Source organism: Cynocephalus volans, chromosome 3 (genome assembly GCF_027409185.1).
Source record: "Cynocephalus volans isolate mCynVol1 chromosome 3, mCynVol1.pri, whole genome shotgun sequence".
NCBI lineage: Eukaryota > Metazoa > Chordata > Mammalia > Dermoptera > Cynocephalidae > Cynocephalus > Cynocephalus volans.
Genome location: NC_084462.1, coordinates 85,976,894 through 85,993,580, shown reverse-complemented (window position 1 = coordinate 85,993,580; position 16,687 = coordinate 85,976,894). Strand labels below are relative to the sequence as shown.

General features: G+C 37.7%; 1 protein-coding gene across 6 annotated transcripts in view; it reads right to left on the bottom strand.

Annotated features, from left to right (window-relative positions):
* The window catches only part of ATOSA (atos homolog A), a 112,697-nt gene extending 99,077 nt beyond the window's left edge, over positions 1-13,620 (bottom strand). For 2 of the 6 annotated variants that reach the window (XR_010022927.1, XM_063090435.1), the window contains exons 1-2: positions 13,056-13,396; positions 11,989-12,105 (exon numbers count right to left, since the gene is read on the bottom strand). Coding sequence is in view for 5 of the 6 variants with exons in the window: in XM_063090435.1 (XP_062946505.1) it covers positions 11,989-12,004 (16 nt within the window). In the remaining variant the exon portion in view is untranslated. The other 4 variants (XM_063090438.1, XM_063090437.1, XM_063090436.1 and 1 more) reach the window with 4 other exon arrangements.
* Positions 13,621-16,687: the final 3,067 nt, after the last annotated feature.

Genomic DNA, 16,687 nt, shown 5'->3' with positions numbered 1-16,687 from the left:
AATCCTATGTTTACAAAAACACCTGCACCCAAACGTTTATAGAAGCTTTATTTGTAATTGCCAAAAATTGGAAACAACCCATATGTCCTTCAAAGGGTGAATGGACAAAACAAGTGGCTCGGCAATGCAATGGAACATCACCAGGCAAAAAAAGGCAGAAACTGTCGGTGCACCCACTGACTCAGATGAATCTGAGGTGTGAAGCTGGGTGAGAGAAGCCCGATTTGAAAGGTTACAGGTTACATACCATATAACGTTCCACTGATACGACATTCTTGAAGAGGCACAGTTGTAGTGACAAGATCAGTGTTTGCCAGTGTAGGGGAGAGGGAGAGGCACATGACTACAAAAGGACAGCATGGGGGCCTAGGGGGTGAGGAACACCCTGATTGTAATCGTATTTACACAAAATCTATACTTGTGTTAAAGTTTACAGAACTATGCACCAACAAAAAGTCAATGTTACTGCATGATGATTTAAAAAATAAAATTAGAAAATATCATAAAAAATATATATATATAATTCCTCCCAATGTGTCTTTATCTATTGAAAAAATATTGAAATTTCATCAATACTCACTTTTCTCTTAAATCCATTTTGTGCAAGTAATATTTTTTAAAAAGCTAAATAAGGAAAAATCTTCTGAAAATATTAATTAACTGTCCTATTTACATGATCTAAGTTACTTATTTATTTTTTTTTAAAGATGACCAGTAAGGGGATCTTAACCCTTGACTTGGTGTTGTCAGCACCACGCTCTCCCAAGTGAGCTAACCGGCCATCCCTATATAGGGATCCGAACCTGTGGCCTTGGTGTTATCAGCACCACACTCTCCCAAGTGAACCACGGGTCGGCCCTTTCATGATCTAACTTTTTTTCTCTTCCTTATCATATTCTTATAGTGTACTCCAAAACCTTTCTAAATGTCTTTCATCAGGATCTAACTTCCTTTCTGTAACAGGAAGCAACCTATTTTACTGTAAAAGGCAATGTGACTAAAGTTGTTATTGGGACAACTAAGGAACTATGAATATAAACTGTATATTATATATTAGTATTATGTCAGTGTTAGTTTTCTTGAGTGTGATAAATGTATTCTCTTGAGGAGAATGTTCTTATTTTTGGAAGACGTGCACAGTGGTATGATGGTACATGTTTAACAACTGGCTCCCAGAGGAACAAAAGCCCTGGGAGCTTTTTTGGTGTATACACTGCCACCATGGCTGATTTCAAGCAATCAACTAGACACACAGTGGGAATGAAATGTACACAATCAGCTTTTGCACACTGGTACCAGCCAGCTCTAGCATACCACTGGATACATGTTGAAGTATGCAGGGTTGAAACGTCATCATGTCTGCAACTTACTCTAAAATTTATACAAACAAAAAGTAGAAAACAAAATCGCTATGTCTATCTATCTCATCTATCCAACCTGTCTACCTAAACTGAGATAAAACAAAAGTGGCAAAATGTTCATGATTAGGGGCTGGCCTGTGGCTCACTCGGGAGAGTGTGATGCTGATAGCACCAAGGCCATGGGTTCGGATCCCTGTATAGGGATGGCCAGCTAGCTCACTTGGGAGAGCGTGGCGCTGACAACACCAAGTCAAGGGTTAAGATCCCCTTACCAGTCATCTTTAAAAAAAAAACAAGTTCATGATTAATCAATCTATAAAAAGGTGTATGGGTGTCAACTGTATTACTCCAACTTTTCTGTGTATTTGAAAATCAACTACAATGTATTTTGAGAAGTTAAAATAAAATAAAAAAATAAAAACAAAACAAAACAAACAAAAAAATTAGATGTAAATTAAATTATAGAGCAAGCAAGTAGGGATGTTTAAAGAAACCCTATGGACAATATTTTGTAAAGTAAATAAATCATTTTTTTTTTTTTTTGTATATCAGTATCTGTTAGTCATGTATACTAAACATGATGTAGACCTATAATCTAAAGTTATTTTAGGACCAAAATCTAAAAAAAAAAATGCAATTTGCCAACATTAAGGGCTAAAATGACACATTCTTTTACTGTTATAAATTTAAGTAGAAATGATCCACCAGATAATGTGACAAACCATGATCTCTCTTCACAAAAGAAAACTGCTGATTTGATGGAAAAATGTTAAAGAACTTTCTAGATGTTAGTATAAAGTTTTACAAATCGTCTGATTTCACATATTAATAATAAATTAATTCCATTCAAGAATATATGTTTGGGAGGCTGGCCAGTGGCTCACGTGGGAGAGCATGGTGCTGGTAACATGAAAAGATCACAGGTTCAGATCCCTGTACCAGCCAGTCACAGGAAAAAGGAAAAAAAAAAAAAAAAAAAAAAAAAAAAGAATATATGTTTGTAAGTGGGAAAATAAAACATGGAAACTTCATATTAATTTAAAATGCTAATCTCCAGGCCGGCCCGTGGCTCACTCGGTAGAGTGCGGTGCTGATAACACCAAGGCCATGGGTTCGGATCCTATATAGGGATGGCTGGTTTGCTCACTGGCTGAGCGTGGTGCTGACAACACCAAGCCAAGGGTTGAGATCCCCTTACCGGTCATCTTTAAAAAAAATAAATAAATAAAAAATAAAATAAAATAAAATAAAATAAAATGCTAATCTCCAAACACAAATTGGTTGTGCTGTTAAACATATACACTTGTAAGTCTAAATAACAGTCAGACTTAGAATAAATATTATTTATAAGTAACATGGGTTATGATTAGATTCTCAGGCTTGCCTGCTAAAGGTTTCTTAACCTATAATGGCCATTACTTGCAGCATCATGGAACAAGTGTAAATTCTGGGTCACAGAAGCTGAAGGACCATGCTCCAAGCACTGAATCAATCCTAGGTAATATTCTGAAATAAAGTAAAATGCAATTTTGGCCAACATCTCCCCATTCAATACTTTCCATCAACCGCTTAGTGTCTGCCCGTGCCCCAAACTCTTTGCCCTAATGCTGCCCTAAACTGCTCCTTTATGGTGTATTATCAGCTAGAAATTGGTGGCTGTGCTCCATATTATCGACTTTGCCTCTCCCATTGCATTCTCGTTAAAGATTGTATAGCTCAATGCTGGTTTTGATTTCTTCTAGTTGTATATTGCAGAAGACAAGGGTAACCAGTGACATAACAAGGGTCTGTTGATCCCTTATACCAGTTAAAACTAGTTCTCATAACAGAGTGCTGAAACACTCATTTCTTCAATGTAGCTGTTACAAGTTGTGTATCCTTGAAAGTAAAGGAGAATATTTACCAATTCCTACCCTGTGCTAGGCATATGCTAGGTGCTAAACCATATGTTCTCAGTTCACCTTTCCCCCAAGGCTTAAGGTTGATGGTGTCAGAGCAAAAAGAACTGTTGTTCAGACAAGCTATGTAATTTTCTCAAGGTCATTTGGCTGTTAAGTGCTGAAGTTAGAATTTAAATCTGAATTTTATCCTAAAGCTTAGGGTCTTAACTCTTCTTGCATTATAGCATGCTGCTAAAAAGGAATAATTCAAGCTAACCAAAACATGGCCATCATTTCAGTATTCCTCAAAAAAGTATAATTAAATATATATTTATTAGTCCAAATGTATCTATAGTTAGTATAATTTCAATCAGTATAACTAGGGGAACTTTAAAAATAATAAAATTCCCACAGTGTGTGAATGGCTATTTTTAGACATAGTGGCCTTAACTAAGATGCAGCTGGCTGTGCTTGAGAACACCTGGCCCTTTGCTCATCTATACAAATGATACTGCCCATAAGGTAAATTAGTCAACATTTACATAGCATTTCACAGCTTGCAAAGTTCTTTGACACGTTATCTCACGCGAGGTTCAAAAGCAACACTCTGAGCCAGGTAATTTTTACAGATAAAAAATCAGGTTTGGGACTCGACCCAAGTCACAAAACCTGTAAATGACAGACTGGGTCCCAAATCTAACCTCTAAATCCACTGAGTCTTTTTCCTATTACTCTATCCTACTCCTACCTTCTTGTACTTATTAACCTGAAGTTAGCCAATTTAAACACACACAAACACATATACTCTCAGAGAAACAGTAACAGGAATAAATTCAGCACGATGGATGAAGGTCACAGAGCTACTAGCAAATGTCTGTGTGTGAATCATTTGTTAATCAAATGTATATAAACTGGAGACCACTGACACCAAACAGCTTTTGCCTTCTTCTTAGTTATTTTACAGTGTTTTATTTCAATTCAATGAAATGTAATCAATTAAAAAATACAAACTTTCTTTAATTAAGTTATGGGCAAGTATTTTTAAATGTATTTCTGAAGGAATTGGGTATAAAGTTGTGATAATAGCCAAACAGTCATTGATTCAAACAAATCCCTAAATTGGCAGAATTTCAGTTAGTGTCAGTAAAACAATCAACAATTGCTAACCATCTGCCCCTACTCCTATTTGCTCCATGAACATTGAGACGCACTCGTCATTCATTCAACAAGTATATATGTAGCACCTCCTATATGCATCTACAATGCACCGACCATGTACAAGACTGTGTGCTAGGTGATTAGAATAGAGCTATGAAGAAGAGACAAGTTTTCTGGACTTATAGAACTTAAATCTAGTTGTAGAGGCAGACAATAAACAAGGAGAAAAAGATAATTACAAAATGTGGTAAATGCTATGAAGGAAACACAGGGTGCTGAGACAGATTAACAAAGAACATCTAATGTAATAAATAATATTAATAATAGCAGTTAACATTAATTGAGACTTTAGATAGGGTAGTTAAAGAAAATCTCTCCGAAAAGTGACATTTAAGCCTAGAACAGAAGAATGACAAAGAGTCACCCATAAGATGACTGGGGAGAAAGGCTTTTTGGGAAGAAGGAAAGAAAACCTAAAAGGCAGTCAGTAGGGTTGGACATAGTGAACAGGGAAAAGAGATGCAAAAGGTCTTGTTATAATTATACTAGATGAGTATCTTTTATATGCAAAGGAAAATATGATAAAGCTTAACTCAGATTACTGCTAGGAGTTTTGGTATTACACATGGGCTTTTAGTGTGACATTTTATTTTATTTTATTTATTTATTTTTTTTAAAGATGACCGGTAAGGGGATCTTAACCCTTGACTGGGTGTTGTCAGCACCATGCTCACCCAATGAGCTATCCAGCCATCCCTATATGGGATCTGAACCCATGGCCTTGGTGTTATCAGCACCACACTCTCCCGAGTGAGCCACTGGCCGGCCCTTAGTGTAATATTTTTATTAGCTACTGGCATTTTTACCTATTTCATCCTGTTTTGGTTTAATAAGAAAGTCTGATATAATCAAGGAACTATTCTGATTTTTCACCCATTTGAGCAAAGAATTAGCTATTGACAAGCCTGATTTAATCATTCTGCATTGTAAACATATCAAAACACCACACTGTACCCCATAAATATATACAATTATCACCTCTCAATTAAATATAAAGTTTATATATATCTGTATCTATTTTAAAAAAAGAATTAACTATTGATAAATTGGCTTTGGTTTACCTACTAATAAAGAAGTGCTGTTTCTAGGTATTACAATTTTACTTTTTCATTGAGAAAAAGTCAGTATTAAGTTGTGCTAACATTAATATTCCCATTTTTTAAAATCCTCAGCCCCGAAGGAGGGGAAAACATTACTGTAATTAGATGCAAAGTGGAGAAGGGCAAGAGAATAAGTAAATATAAATGTTCTTTAACAACTAAATTTTTTTCTGTACTTGTTCACAATGCAGAATGCTCAGACCTCATGGGTTTCTTCACTTTTTGAAGACAAAATCAATTTTTAAGTCACTCTCCTTATATAAAAATTAGTCTTTCAATTCTGCCTTCCGATTATCTTTTTTCTCATCCTTCAAAGAAATAACAGTGTTCGGTCCACTGAATCATTTCCTTCTTACTTGATGACAGGCAAAAACATAGACAGGGTACCTCTATGTCAACCCCTTAAGTATTTGAATTTCAGAAGTTGTATCAAGCCAGCAATTGTTTGAAAGCTACTGATGTGTCAAGTCTCATCAACATAAATGGATGACAGACCAACAGTAGCCAGCTTGACTTGAGATCACAGTGAGTATACAAAACGTGCAGCTGGAATTAACCCTTTTCTTTTGTTCTCGTCTGCTTTGACTAAATGATTGGATTCTTCTTTAGAAAATGTCCAAAAATAACAATAGCAATTCACATTTGAATGCTTACTAAGTGCCAGCCACAGTTCTAAGCACATTACATACATTAATTTATTTAATCCTCAACATAACCCTAAGCCAAGGTACTATCACTTCCCCCATTGCAAAGATGAAGAAGCTGAGGCAAAAAAAGGATAAGATCTTGGATACCTTTCCAAGATCACAACACTTACCAAATATCTGTTTTGAGTTTCCCTCAAGCCTAGTTTTAAACCAATTTGGTCCCAATCTTATAATATTTTAACATAATTTACTGCTACTAGCCTGGGGGATAAGAGCATATACTCAAGCTCACTTCAGATTTTTTTGCCTGAGCTGGCTGATTAGCTCAGTTGGTTAGAGTGCAGCCTTATAACCCCAAGGTCATGGGTCCAGTTCCCCAGCCAAAAAAAAAAAAAGCATATGACAAATTTGGGCTTGCCCTTTTATTAGCTGTGTCACCTTGGGAAAGTTACCAAACTTCATTGTCACAGAGAAAAGTTTGTGTTTCACTTATCTATACATGTATTTCATCTATATACATGTACACATGTATACATGTCTTTCATGTGTAAAATGGAGATAACAATATTATTTACTTCTTTGAGTAATTATGAAGATTAAATGAGTTATACAGTGTATGTAAAGTATCTGGAACACTACCTGGCACATGGTATAGTATGCACAAGTATTAGCTGTTGTTATTAATACTATCACCATCACCTCCACCTGGGAATTTAGCATAAGGCTGATCTATTTAGTCTAGTCAACATTTCTTTTCTTTTTCTCCAACATCTGTCCTTTGTAATTTTTGATTTACATCAGCTAACAACAAACTATTCTTAGCAAGTAGCAATACACCTAATTCCCTTGCTACTTTTTTCTAGTCCTTATCACTTCTTTCCTCCTATATCAGTTCCTAGGAAGGAATTGTTTGTGGTTAACAGGGTTGCCTTATGCTATAGTTAAATTCATAAGCCACTGCAATGCTAAGGCTAATGCCTAAATTTGTAATATAATCAAAAGGGGGAAAACCAGTATAGGACTATCAGTTTTAACCTCAAAAAAATCAAATTGAAAGCAAACCACTGCAAAATGATTTATAATAGCAAAAGATTGGAGGTGACCTCAGAACACAACAATAGGAATTAGTTAATTAAATTATGGTACATCTTTTGGATGGAATATCTCGATAAAGACTAACTATAAAAGACATGGAAATATACTTATGATAAAATGTTAATAGGGAAAGGATAAAAATATATGTACAGCATAAAAAAATCAAATTGTTTGGTATTTTGTTTGTGTAACAGGTTTTGCACTAATAGCCTTTACTTAAAGATCTTAAATGGCCTACAATGTTTAAATACGAACTGAAACACAGTATGTTTAAGTTATTAATTTATTGATGATTTATTAAATTTTTAGGTCTTAATCTTTCATAACAGTTGTGATAAGCTCAGATATAATTAAAAAAACAAAATTAGAAATACCATACATTTATAACATAAGATGTTTTAATTACTTTTATACAAAGACCACACTTTACACTTCTCTTGAAATACTAGGCATTCAATATATATATCTAGGATCAGGTCCAAACTTGTACATCCTTGAGACCAAGGTGGAATAACACTGTTTAACCTCTCCAGCTGTCCAACTTTAGTCAGCAGTTAACACCATTTAAAAATTTAATTATTTCCAGAAAGCTTAGTCCAACCACAGCATTCCCTACATATAGAAATTAAGTTATAATTGTAATAGCAGATGACAATATAAAGAAATAAATTATACATATACGTCAAGTATCCTTTTGCAACTATTATATTTTCTCAGATAATTATACATTAAAAGCCTATTAAATCTGCTTGAGCCTTGGCAGGTTGAACACTATGAATGCAAAACACAACAAAATAGTGTTAGGTTATTGCACATTTGATTATTTCCTTACCTCTGTTGAGTAAATTTTGTAACTGACCATCATATAAGCATCTGTAATGTTTTATTTAACATGATAAAAGTTACTACTTATTTAATACTTACTATGTGCCAACCACTGTCATATTTCATTCTAACAACTGTGAGAAGTTGGAATTATTCCCATTTTACAGACAAGGAAACTGAGACTCTTAGAGATTAAGTAATGTGACGACAGCAACAAACAGAACAAGTAATGGAACAGATCTGTTTCCAAAGCCTGTGCTAATGACAACATCAAAAACTCAGCCTTGGCAGCATTTACCAAGTAATGCTATATGACTGCTTAAAATTAAAAAAAAAAAATTATTTTTACCTTAAAATATGGTAAAATATTATTGACATTGTGAAATGTAGCCATCATGTTATACAATAACATTTTAGTTATCTGGCCGTACAGAATAAACTCTAACTGAACTTCACGTAATCAGCTAGCAGGATTGACCAATGCTCTCCATGCCCTCCATAAAAACAAACTGACAGACACTACTGATACTGAACACCAGGGGTTAATAGGGTACTTTCCAGTTGCCTACACACTTCTACTTCCACTGGTTGAGTTATACGCTTAACAAGATTCTGGTGTTTGTTCCTAAACTTATTTATGCCACTCTACTTATAATAGCTATTATAATAAACCAATGAAATAACAGTGCAAAAAGTTATTTTTAAAGAGAAACAAAAATTATTCTGTGAAAACTCAGTTGAATGGTTTAAGAAAAAAATTTTGATAGACATAATTTTGATAAACATAAATTCCCTCTTTCCCCAAAACAAATTCCTGTTGAATTATACGCATATAAGATACCTATAAAATTCTGTGAGAAGTTTAAAAATTATTTTAAAAATGTAAGATTCCACCCTCAGATTGCTCTGCAAAGTCTTATTCCACTTTAAAGAAATCAAAAGTAGAAATCTAAGGGGACATTATTGGTATAATTTATACAAGAAAGATCATGTCCAACTCTAAAAAATATAGATCCCATCTCACCTCCCAAAAGAGACATAATCCTACATAAAAGATGGGTGAAAAAAATTAAAGCTGTTATTTTTCATGATTTCCCCACTTAAACTTTTTCTTTTAGCCAACCAACCACCACACACAATCATGTAGGATAAGAGGCTCCTGTTGTACTTATTTAGAAACTAACTCTCAAGGCTGGCCAGTTAGTTTAGTGGTTAGAGCATGATGTCATTAACACCAAGGTCAAGGGTTTGGATCCTCCCACAGGCCAGCCCCCTCCAAAAGAAACTTTAACTCTCTAAAGCACAGCTGTATCCCACTAAGCAAATATGAGTCCTTACAGTAAAATCCACACTTTACTCACATTCTGAAAGAGCATCGAGAGGTTTTCCTATTTACCCTCATTTTATAGAGAACTCAGTGTTAAGTTATTTAGTTCTTTAGCCTGGAGACTAAAAGCAAGAAAATGAAAAGGAGGCAAGAACAAAGATTGTTGACAGCAAGAGGGCATAAAAATCAGATAGCTCTTAAAACAAAACAAAACAAAACAAAACAAAAACAAGCCTGGAGTGTTTTAAGCTGGAGGCAAAAAAAAAAAAAAAAAAAATCTCATAAACTTAAATATCTCTTTAGGGCATTTCAAGATTATGACAGAGTACAAAGTTGAAACTCAGGACATTGTTAAGAGTTATGATTACCTAAAGGTTAAATTACATTAACTCTGTAGATTCTTTTTTTTTTCTTTCAAAAATGGACAAAGCAGCATTAATGTCTTAGAAATCTCCCCACATATCATAACTATAATTGAAAATATTTTTGGCACTTAAAGAGTCAAGTTTCAACTACCCAAAAAATTTACTCATATAGAATAGTTCCTTAGACACGAATGCAAAAAAAAAAAAAAAAAAAAAAAAAAAGTATTACTGTTTTCTAGCTAAGTGTTGCCCATAAGTGTACCTTTCAAGCTACAGGTCATCATGACCCATTAATTGGTCAAAAGTGTATTCAATGTGTTACGACAGCAATTTTTTAAAAAGCAAAATAGAACAGAAAATACAAGACCACATTGCACACAGTAAGGGTTAGTATATTTGTGAAAGCTTATTTCAGTATTTCCATACTAGTTTGCTAAGCAAAAGACATTACTTACTCTGAGTCCTGGTTAAAAAAAAAAAAAAAAAAAAAAAAAAGCCATGAGCCTAAAGGTTCTTCTTATTATTATGGAATATAATCTCATAATACTAAATCTGCAGTCTTTTCATTTTTATCTGAGAATGCTTAATAAAGCTATCATTTTAAAGGGGGGGGGAAATTCACTTCTTTGGAAATCTCGATGAACAAATTTATTTTCCCTAGTAATTTATATCAGAATATAACTAAACATTTTGTTGTTTTTGGCACTAACTTTGGCTAAAAGAGATAGTGTGCAAATACTATTTTTTAAACTGCTTATGACTTTAAAGCAACTTTTAATAACAATCCAAAACAAATAGTGACTTTGATTTTACTTGCTTGTTTGTTCTGAGATGCAATTACTAACCTTGATACCATTTTCCAAAGTCACTGATGTAATCTAAAGATCTAAACTAGGGCTCACAGGTTAGCTCGGTTGGTTAGAGCATGGTATTATAACACCAAGGTCAAGGGTTCAGATCCCGGTACTGGCCAGCCGCCAAACAAATAAATTAATTAATTAATAAAAATAAAACAAAAACCTAAACTTGGCATTCTACACCAGCAACCTGCTCAGTAGCACACATTTGTTAATACTTCATACATACGTAGCTAGCTACTGCCTGATTTTAAATAACAGCCAAACTCTTATAATTAATTTAAACCACTAAATTTAGTATGGCTTTCTCAGTTTCTTTCTAGTGCATTTTAATAGACACTGTTACCAAAGACATACTTTAACTAGAAAACTTGTCTTTCTAATCACTTTGAAAAAATATATGGAAAAATAACCAGTTTAAATATATATCTTTAAAAAATTAAACATCTAATTCATAGGATCAACTAATATTTCCAATTCTAAAGTCTCAGAATTGGAAGGAAGTGTGTCATCTAGTCCAACTCCCTACCAAATACAATAACCCCCTTCGTCCATATTCCTTTTAATCAAAACATATCTGACTGAAAAGCCCTCACTACCCACCACTACTATATTAAAATTTTCTAAAATTGGTCCCTGCCCTTAATCAGAAGTGATAAACAATTCCTTTGAAGTCCTTGAAAAGCAGAGTGTATACATTATTCTCATAAGTTCTGAAAATACAGGTTTAGAAAGGAAGTGACATTTACTTATCAGGGATTTCGGTAGACCTGTCCATTTATTGATATATTGAATACTGGAGTACTTTGCAAACTTTTGGAGTTTGCATAAAGTACGAAAATCAGCTGATGAAAGCAGGAATTTTTAAAAAGTTGTTAACTCAAGGAATACTGTTTTCTCTTCAATTTATCAAGCTCAAACTCTCAAATTTAAAATACTTGTTAATTTCTTTAAAGTTGAAGTTAGATTGACTTTACCTAAAAATGAGTAACTGCACCTCTAAAATGATACTAAGTATTGTAGCAACAGATACAATTGCTTTTCTTGAACATTTCAATTTGAGATACATTAGATTTTCTCTTTAAACTACCGCTTTACAAGCACTTTTGAAGTACACGTTCTCCCATCTAGATCCTAACTAACCCTCTCTTCCATATGCCCTTCTCTACCTCACGAGCTGGAATCTGTCGCAGAAACACATAATCACATATGATACAGAAATAGTTGGTTCTGCGGCAGAATTAGGCTAACACTTCTAAAATGAGGCACAGGAGGTGGGGGGCGGGGAAGCCCTACTTAAATAAATCATTTACCTCGGTCTGGCTTCATTTTCACATCCAATTTCCACCCAGAAAGCTGTGAAATACACGAGTGGCTTCTTTCAACAGGCTCGCTTCTGATTCTACGGCTTCTGCTTCGTTTTCAAAATACTGAAAGAGATCAAAATGAAATTAATCTGGTCATGCTCGAACACCCGGACCTTCCAAGAAAACTACTGTTAAGTTAGGCCTCTTCCTGGCACTAACTGCGGTGACAGCACCATTGGCAGGTCTGAATAAAGCAAAACTCTGCACCGCCTCCCCCCATTTCCTCCGGACCCAGCATCCCTCTTCTGCACTCCTGTGCTCTCCAGGCCAATGTGTCCTTCTCTGACACAGCGTCTCTGAACGAAAGCAAGATCTATTTATAACCTGGAGGTACGGGCAAGGAAAGGAAAAAAAGGAAATTACACTCAAGCAACACAAGCTAACTAACCCCTTCGTAAAAAAACGCCGCTGGGAACAGTGGCAGCTCCGCAATGGCTGGTATAGAAATCCTTCCACCTGGTGCCTGGGCGCAGGACACTCCTCCAGCAGCCCCCCGCGCCTCCGAAGAGCTGCGCCCGCCCCGCCGGGCCTCACCTGTGTAATTACCCCCTGGCTAGCCTTCCCGCGGCAACCGCGGCCAAGTTTTCACAATAAGAGGGTCTGAGAGAAACCCGAGTCATCTCCTCGCTCCCAACCCCCAGCCCCAAACGAACTCTCCTGGGCTGTCCCTGCTTGCGCCCTACCACCCCCCCAGCCCTGCGTGGCCCGGCCCGCGGTGGCCCAGAGGAAGGTGTTTCCAGCTGAGCGCTCGCCCTGCTCTGCGCAGCCTGCCCGCGGCGGGCCCCTTCCGTCCGGCCGCGGCCCCGGATTTCCTTCAGCCCCGCCGCACCGAGCGCCGCGCCTGCTCCTCTCCCCGCCGGAGAGTTGTTTTCATGGCGCTCTCGGGCTGGCCCGCTCCTCGGCTCCCTCGGCCGACCTCTGCTGACTAACTCGCTCTCCACTCCCGTCCCAATCCCTCCTCCTCTTGGCACTTCTCTCTGCCGCTCGCCCAGCGGCTCACATCACATTCCCACCTCAGACCCGAGGCTCCGGGAAGCGCAGAGTCGGCGCGAGCGGAGGGTGGCGCGCAGCGGCCCCCGGGGCTGCGTTAGGGGACCATGGGGGCCCGAGACCACAAGCCCGACGCGGCTCCCGGGCGCCCCTGTGGCCATCCACCTCCGCCTCAGACGTCGCCTAGCTCCGCTCCTGGCGCTCAGCCCCTCGCTCTGCCCGACTCGCACCCGAGCCCCGTGGCCCTCGGGCTTCGCCCGCCCGTCGCCCCGGCCGGCCCGCTCGCCCCGCGCTTCTGCCAGCTCCTCGCCCGCCCGCTGTCTCTAGCTCTGGCGCCCCAGCTCCCGGTCCCCCTCGCTCTCCCAGTTCTTTCTCTGCTGTTTGCCCTGTCAAAACACTGCCCGGGTCACGTGTCCCAACAACAGCCAACCCACCGGTCGTCGTCACTTCCTCCCCGACGGCCTCTGCGGCCCGGGAGCCCGGTTGTTACGGCAACACCACCGCGCGCCCCGGGGCGCTAGTTTGGGGTCCCGGGCTTCGGTGCAGGTTCCCAGCAGGCTGGAGGGCGCCTGAAATGGCGACCGGGAAGCGCGCCTCCTGCCGGAGCTGGGAGCCGGCTGCGGCGGGCTCTGAGACCCGGAATCGGAGCTGCGCTATTAGAGCACAGGGTAACTGGGGAGATGTCATCCGAGGGCCTGCCCCAGACGGGGAGGATAATTATAGTCCCCTCCTCCTCCACACGGGATGCTGGCGCAGAGTTGTGATCGAGCCCCAAGTGGATTGCAACGCACTGTGGAACCCGGATTTGATGCGGCCGGAGCGGAGGGTGGGCAGCCATGCGGGTCAGGGAGAGAGGAGTTTAAGGACAGGAAGCCCCCTTCACCCTAGATTTTCCCAGATCACTAGGGAATTTAGTGGGATTCGGAAGCCAAGCTTCCAAGACACTCGCTGTGCTAAAAATAACTTTTATAACTTCTGAAACACTGACTCATGGGCAGGAGGACACTTTTGACACCATGTTATTGTTGGGGAGCTGTAATTTTGTTGTTGTGCTATAACAATGTGACATGATGACATTTCGTGTTGTGATGTGTCATTACTTAAACACAAACAGATGACAAAAATCTGCTGTAGTTAAAAAAAGCTATCTTAAGGGCTGCAGCTATTAGCTACAGTTTATAGACAAAGTACTTATGGGATTGTGAGATCAAACGGAGACTAAAAATACAAAATTTGCAAGGTTCTTTGGCTTTATTAGAAAAAGTGTTTTTTTTAGAAATAATTTTGCATACAAGAATCACAACAGGAAAGTACTAGGGCAGGTGTGAAGGCGATTTTTTACTTTATTCTTTGTACTCTTCTGTTTCCAGAATTTTACAATGAGCATGTATTATTTTTGCATGAGAAAAGTTTTGGCAAAGTATAAGATTGGCAATTGCATTTTTTGTTTGCTTTAGATGAACAAAATACATGAAATATCTATTATGAAAAAAGTAATATTTTCTAGCTGTTTAGATCTGTGCAGATGTTTAGATATAATATTCACAAACTGCAATTATTAACCTTAACTCCAAGACTGTATCTAATCAGAATAGGGCAGAACATTCAGGAGAGTAACATTTCATTTCTACTGAAATGTTCTGGCTTCAAGAAGATGAAACTTCTGACAAATGGCAACAGTCCTTAATCTATATAATGGCTACAAATTTAACTCCCAGTGGATATGACTTTGATATTATCGAATACTGTATTACGTGGTTTTTTATTTTTAAATGAACTGAAGTTTTACTTGTTTGGCAACCACTTCTCAATTAATCTTGGTAATGGGAGACAGAAAGAACAGTTACAGATAATCCAAAATCCTAAATTTAGCACAACAGCTGGGATTAGATAACAGCTATTGTAAAAGACTTACTGGGTGAACAGACAAGATCTGTGATTTAGCTCCTCTCCCTCTGCCTCATTTACAAGAGGTATAAAGACCAGAAAAATATTGAGAGCAGAAGCTAAGAATACTGGATAATCTGGAGTACAAAGTATTCTCTCTCAAATAACTAAGTTTTGACAGCACATTGGTAAATGATGTCTGAATATTTGTTAGACTAACCTGAAATTTTTTATTGAGAATCTTAAAGTCCGTTAAAAAATTTGAGAACATGATGGCAGTGGAAAAAGTATTTTTAAGAGGTATATTTCTGATTCATTATTTAAATTGTTTCATTCACACAACACACATTTACTGAGCACTCACCACCTGCTAGGCACATAGAATACTACAGTCCCCCAAATCAGACAGGGTCACTACTCTCATGGAACTCACAGTACTAATACAGTTGGATGGCCATGGTCAAGTCACATTCTGGAGCCTTAGTTTTACTCATAAACAAGAGGTATTTAGACTCCGACAGAAAATAATCACTCCTTTCTAATTCTAAAACAATCGTATGAATTGTATAGAACATGTCCAGAGTGGTTGGAAATAAGGACCTAAAATGGCAAGTCACTCTAAGTGTTGGTGATAAGTGTCTGTTCATACCTTGGGGCATCCAAGCAGGACAAGTATCTCTAGTTCCTACTTAGTTTGCTCCTTTTATTAATACAAGGCTGTAACTGTGACTGAGGTCATGGAACCAGTCCAGGCTACTAGAATGTGCTCTGCTTGCAGGGACTAGTACCTTTTTTCATTCTTATATCCTTAGCACCTAGCAAAGGACCTGACACAGACTAGGAGCTTCCTAAATGTCAACATATGTATTGACTAATAAACTTTTCTTGTACATGCCTATAATCTGTACCCATAATACTGGGTGACATTTCCTCCCTAGTGGAATAAAGCTAGAAAGTTGGGAAATTGGCGTGTGGCACAAACTTCATTTGTAAAGGATACATTTTCATCATACTTTATACTTTTGGTATTGTCTCAATAATAGCAGGAACCTGTTGTGGGTTGAATTATACCCCCCCAAAAGACAGGTTGAAGTCCTACCCCTATCCACTTATGAATCTGACCTTATTTGGAAATAGGGTCTTTGCAGATGTAATCAAGTTAAGATGAGGTTATACAGGATTAGGAGCGCAAATCCAATAGTGTCCTGATAAGGAGGGAGATATTTGAAGACAAAAGAGACCCAGAGAAGGTGGCCATGTGACTAAGAAAGATTGGAGGTTCTGGGCTGGCCCGTGGCTCACTTGGGAGAGTGTGGTGCTGACAACACCAAGTCAAGGGTTAAGATCCCCTCACTGGTCATCATTTGAAAAAAAAAGAAGTAAATAAAAAAATTTAAAAACATGGAGATCTTTAATTCTGTAAAAATTACAGTAAATCAGTTGAAAATGTTAAGATCTCTCAAGTATCCTAAAAGAACAACTCTATAACCCACAGCTAAAGGACAATCATGAATAAGCGGTTGAAAATCATCAAATAAAAATACACTATTTTAAAAACGGAAATCAGTAGATCTTTTTCATCATAAAGTATTGTGGAAATAAAGACTAGTAGAATTAATTAAAATGTATAGATAAATCTAGTCTTGCACAATAAGTAAAAAAAAAAAACAAAACAAAAAACCATGTACTTTTAGTAGTTCTTGAAACAAGATGAAATGCTAGTTATCTTTTCCGTATCTAAATTATTTCTCATTATTCACTTAAATTC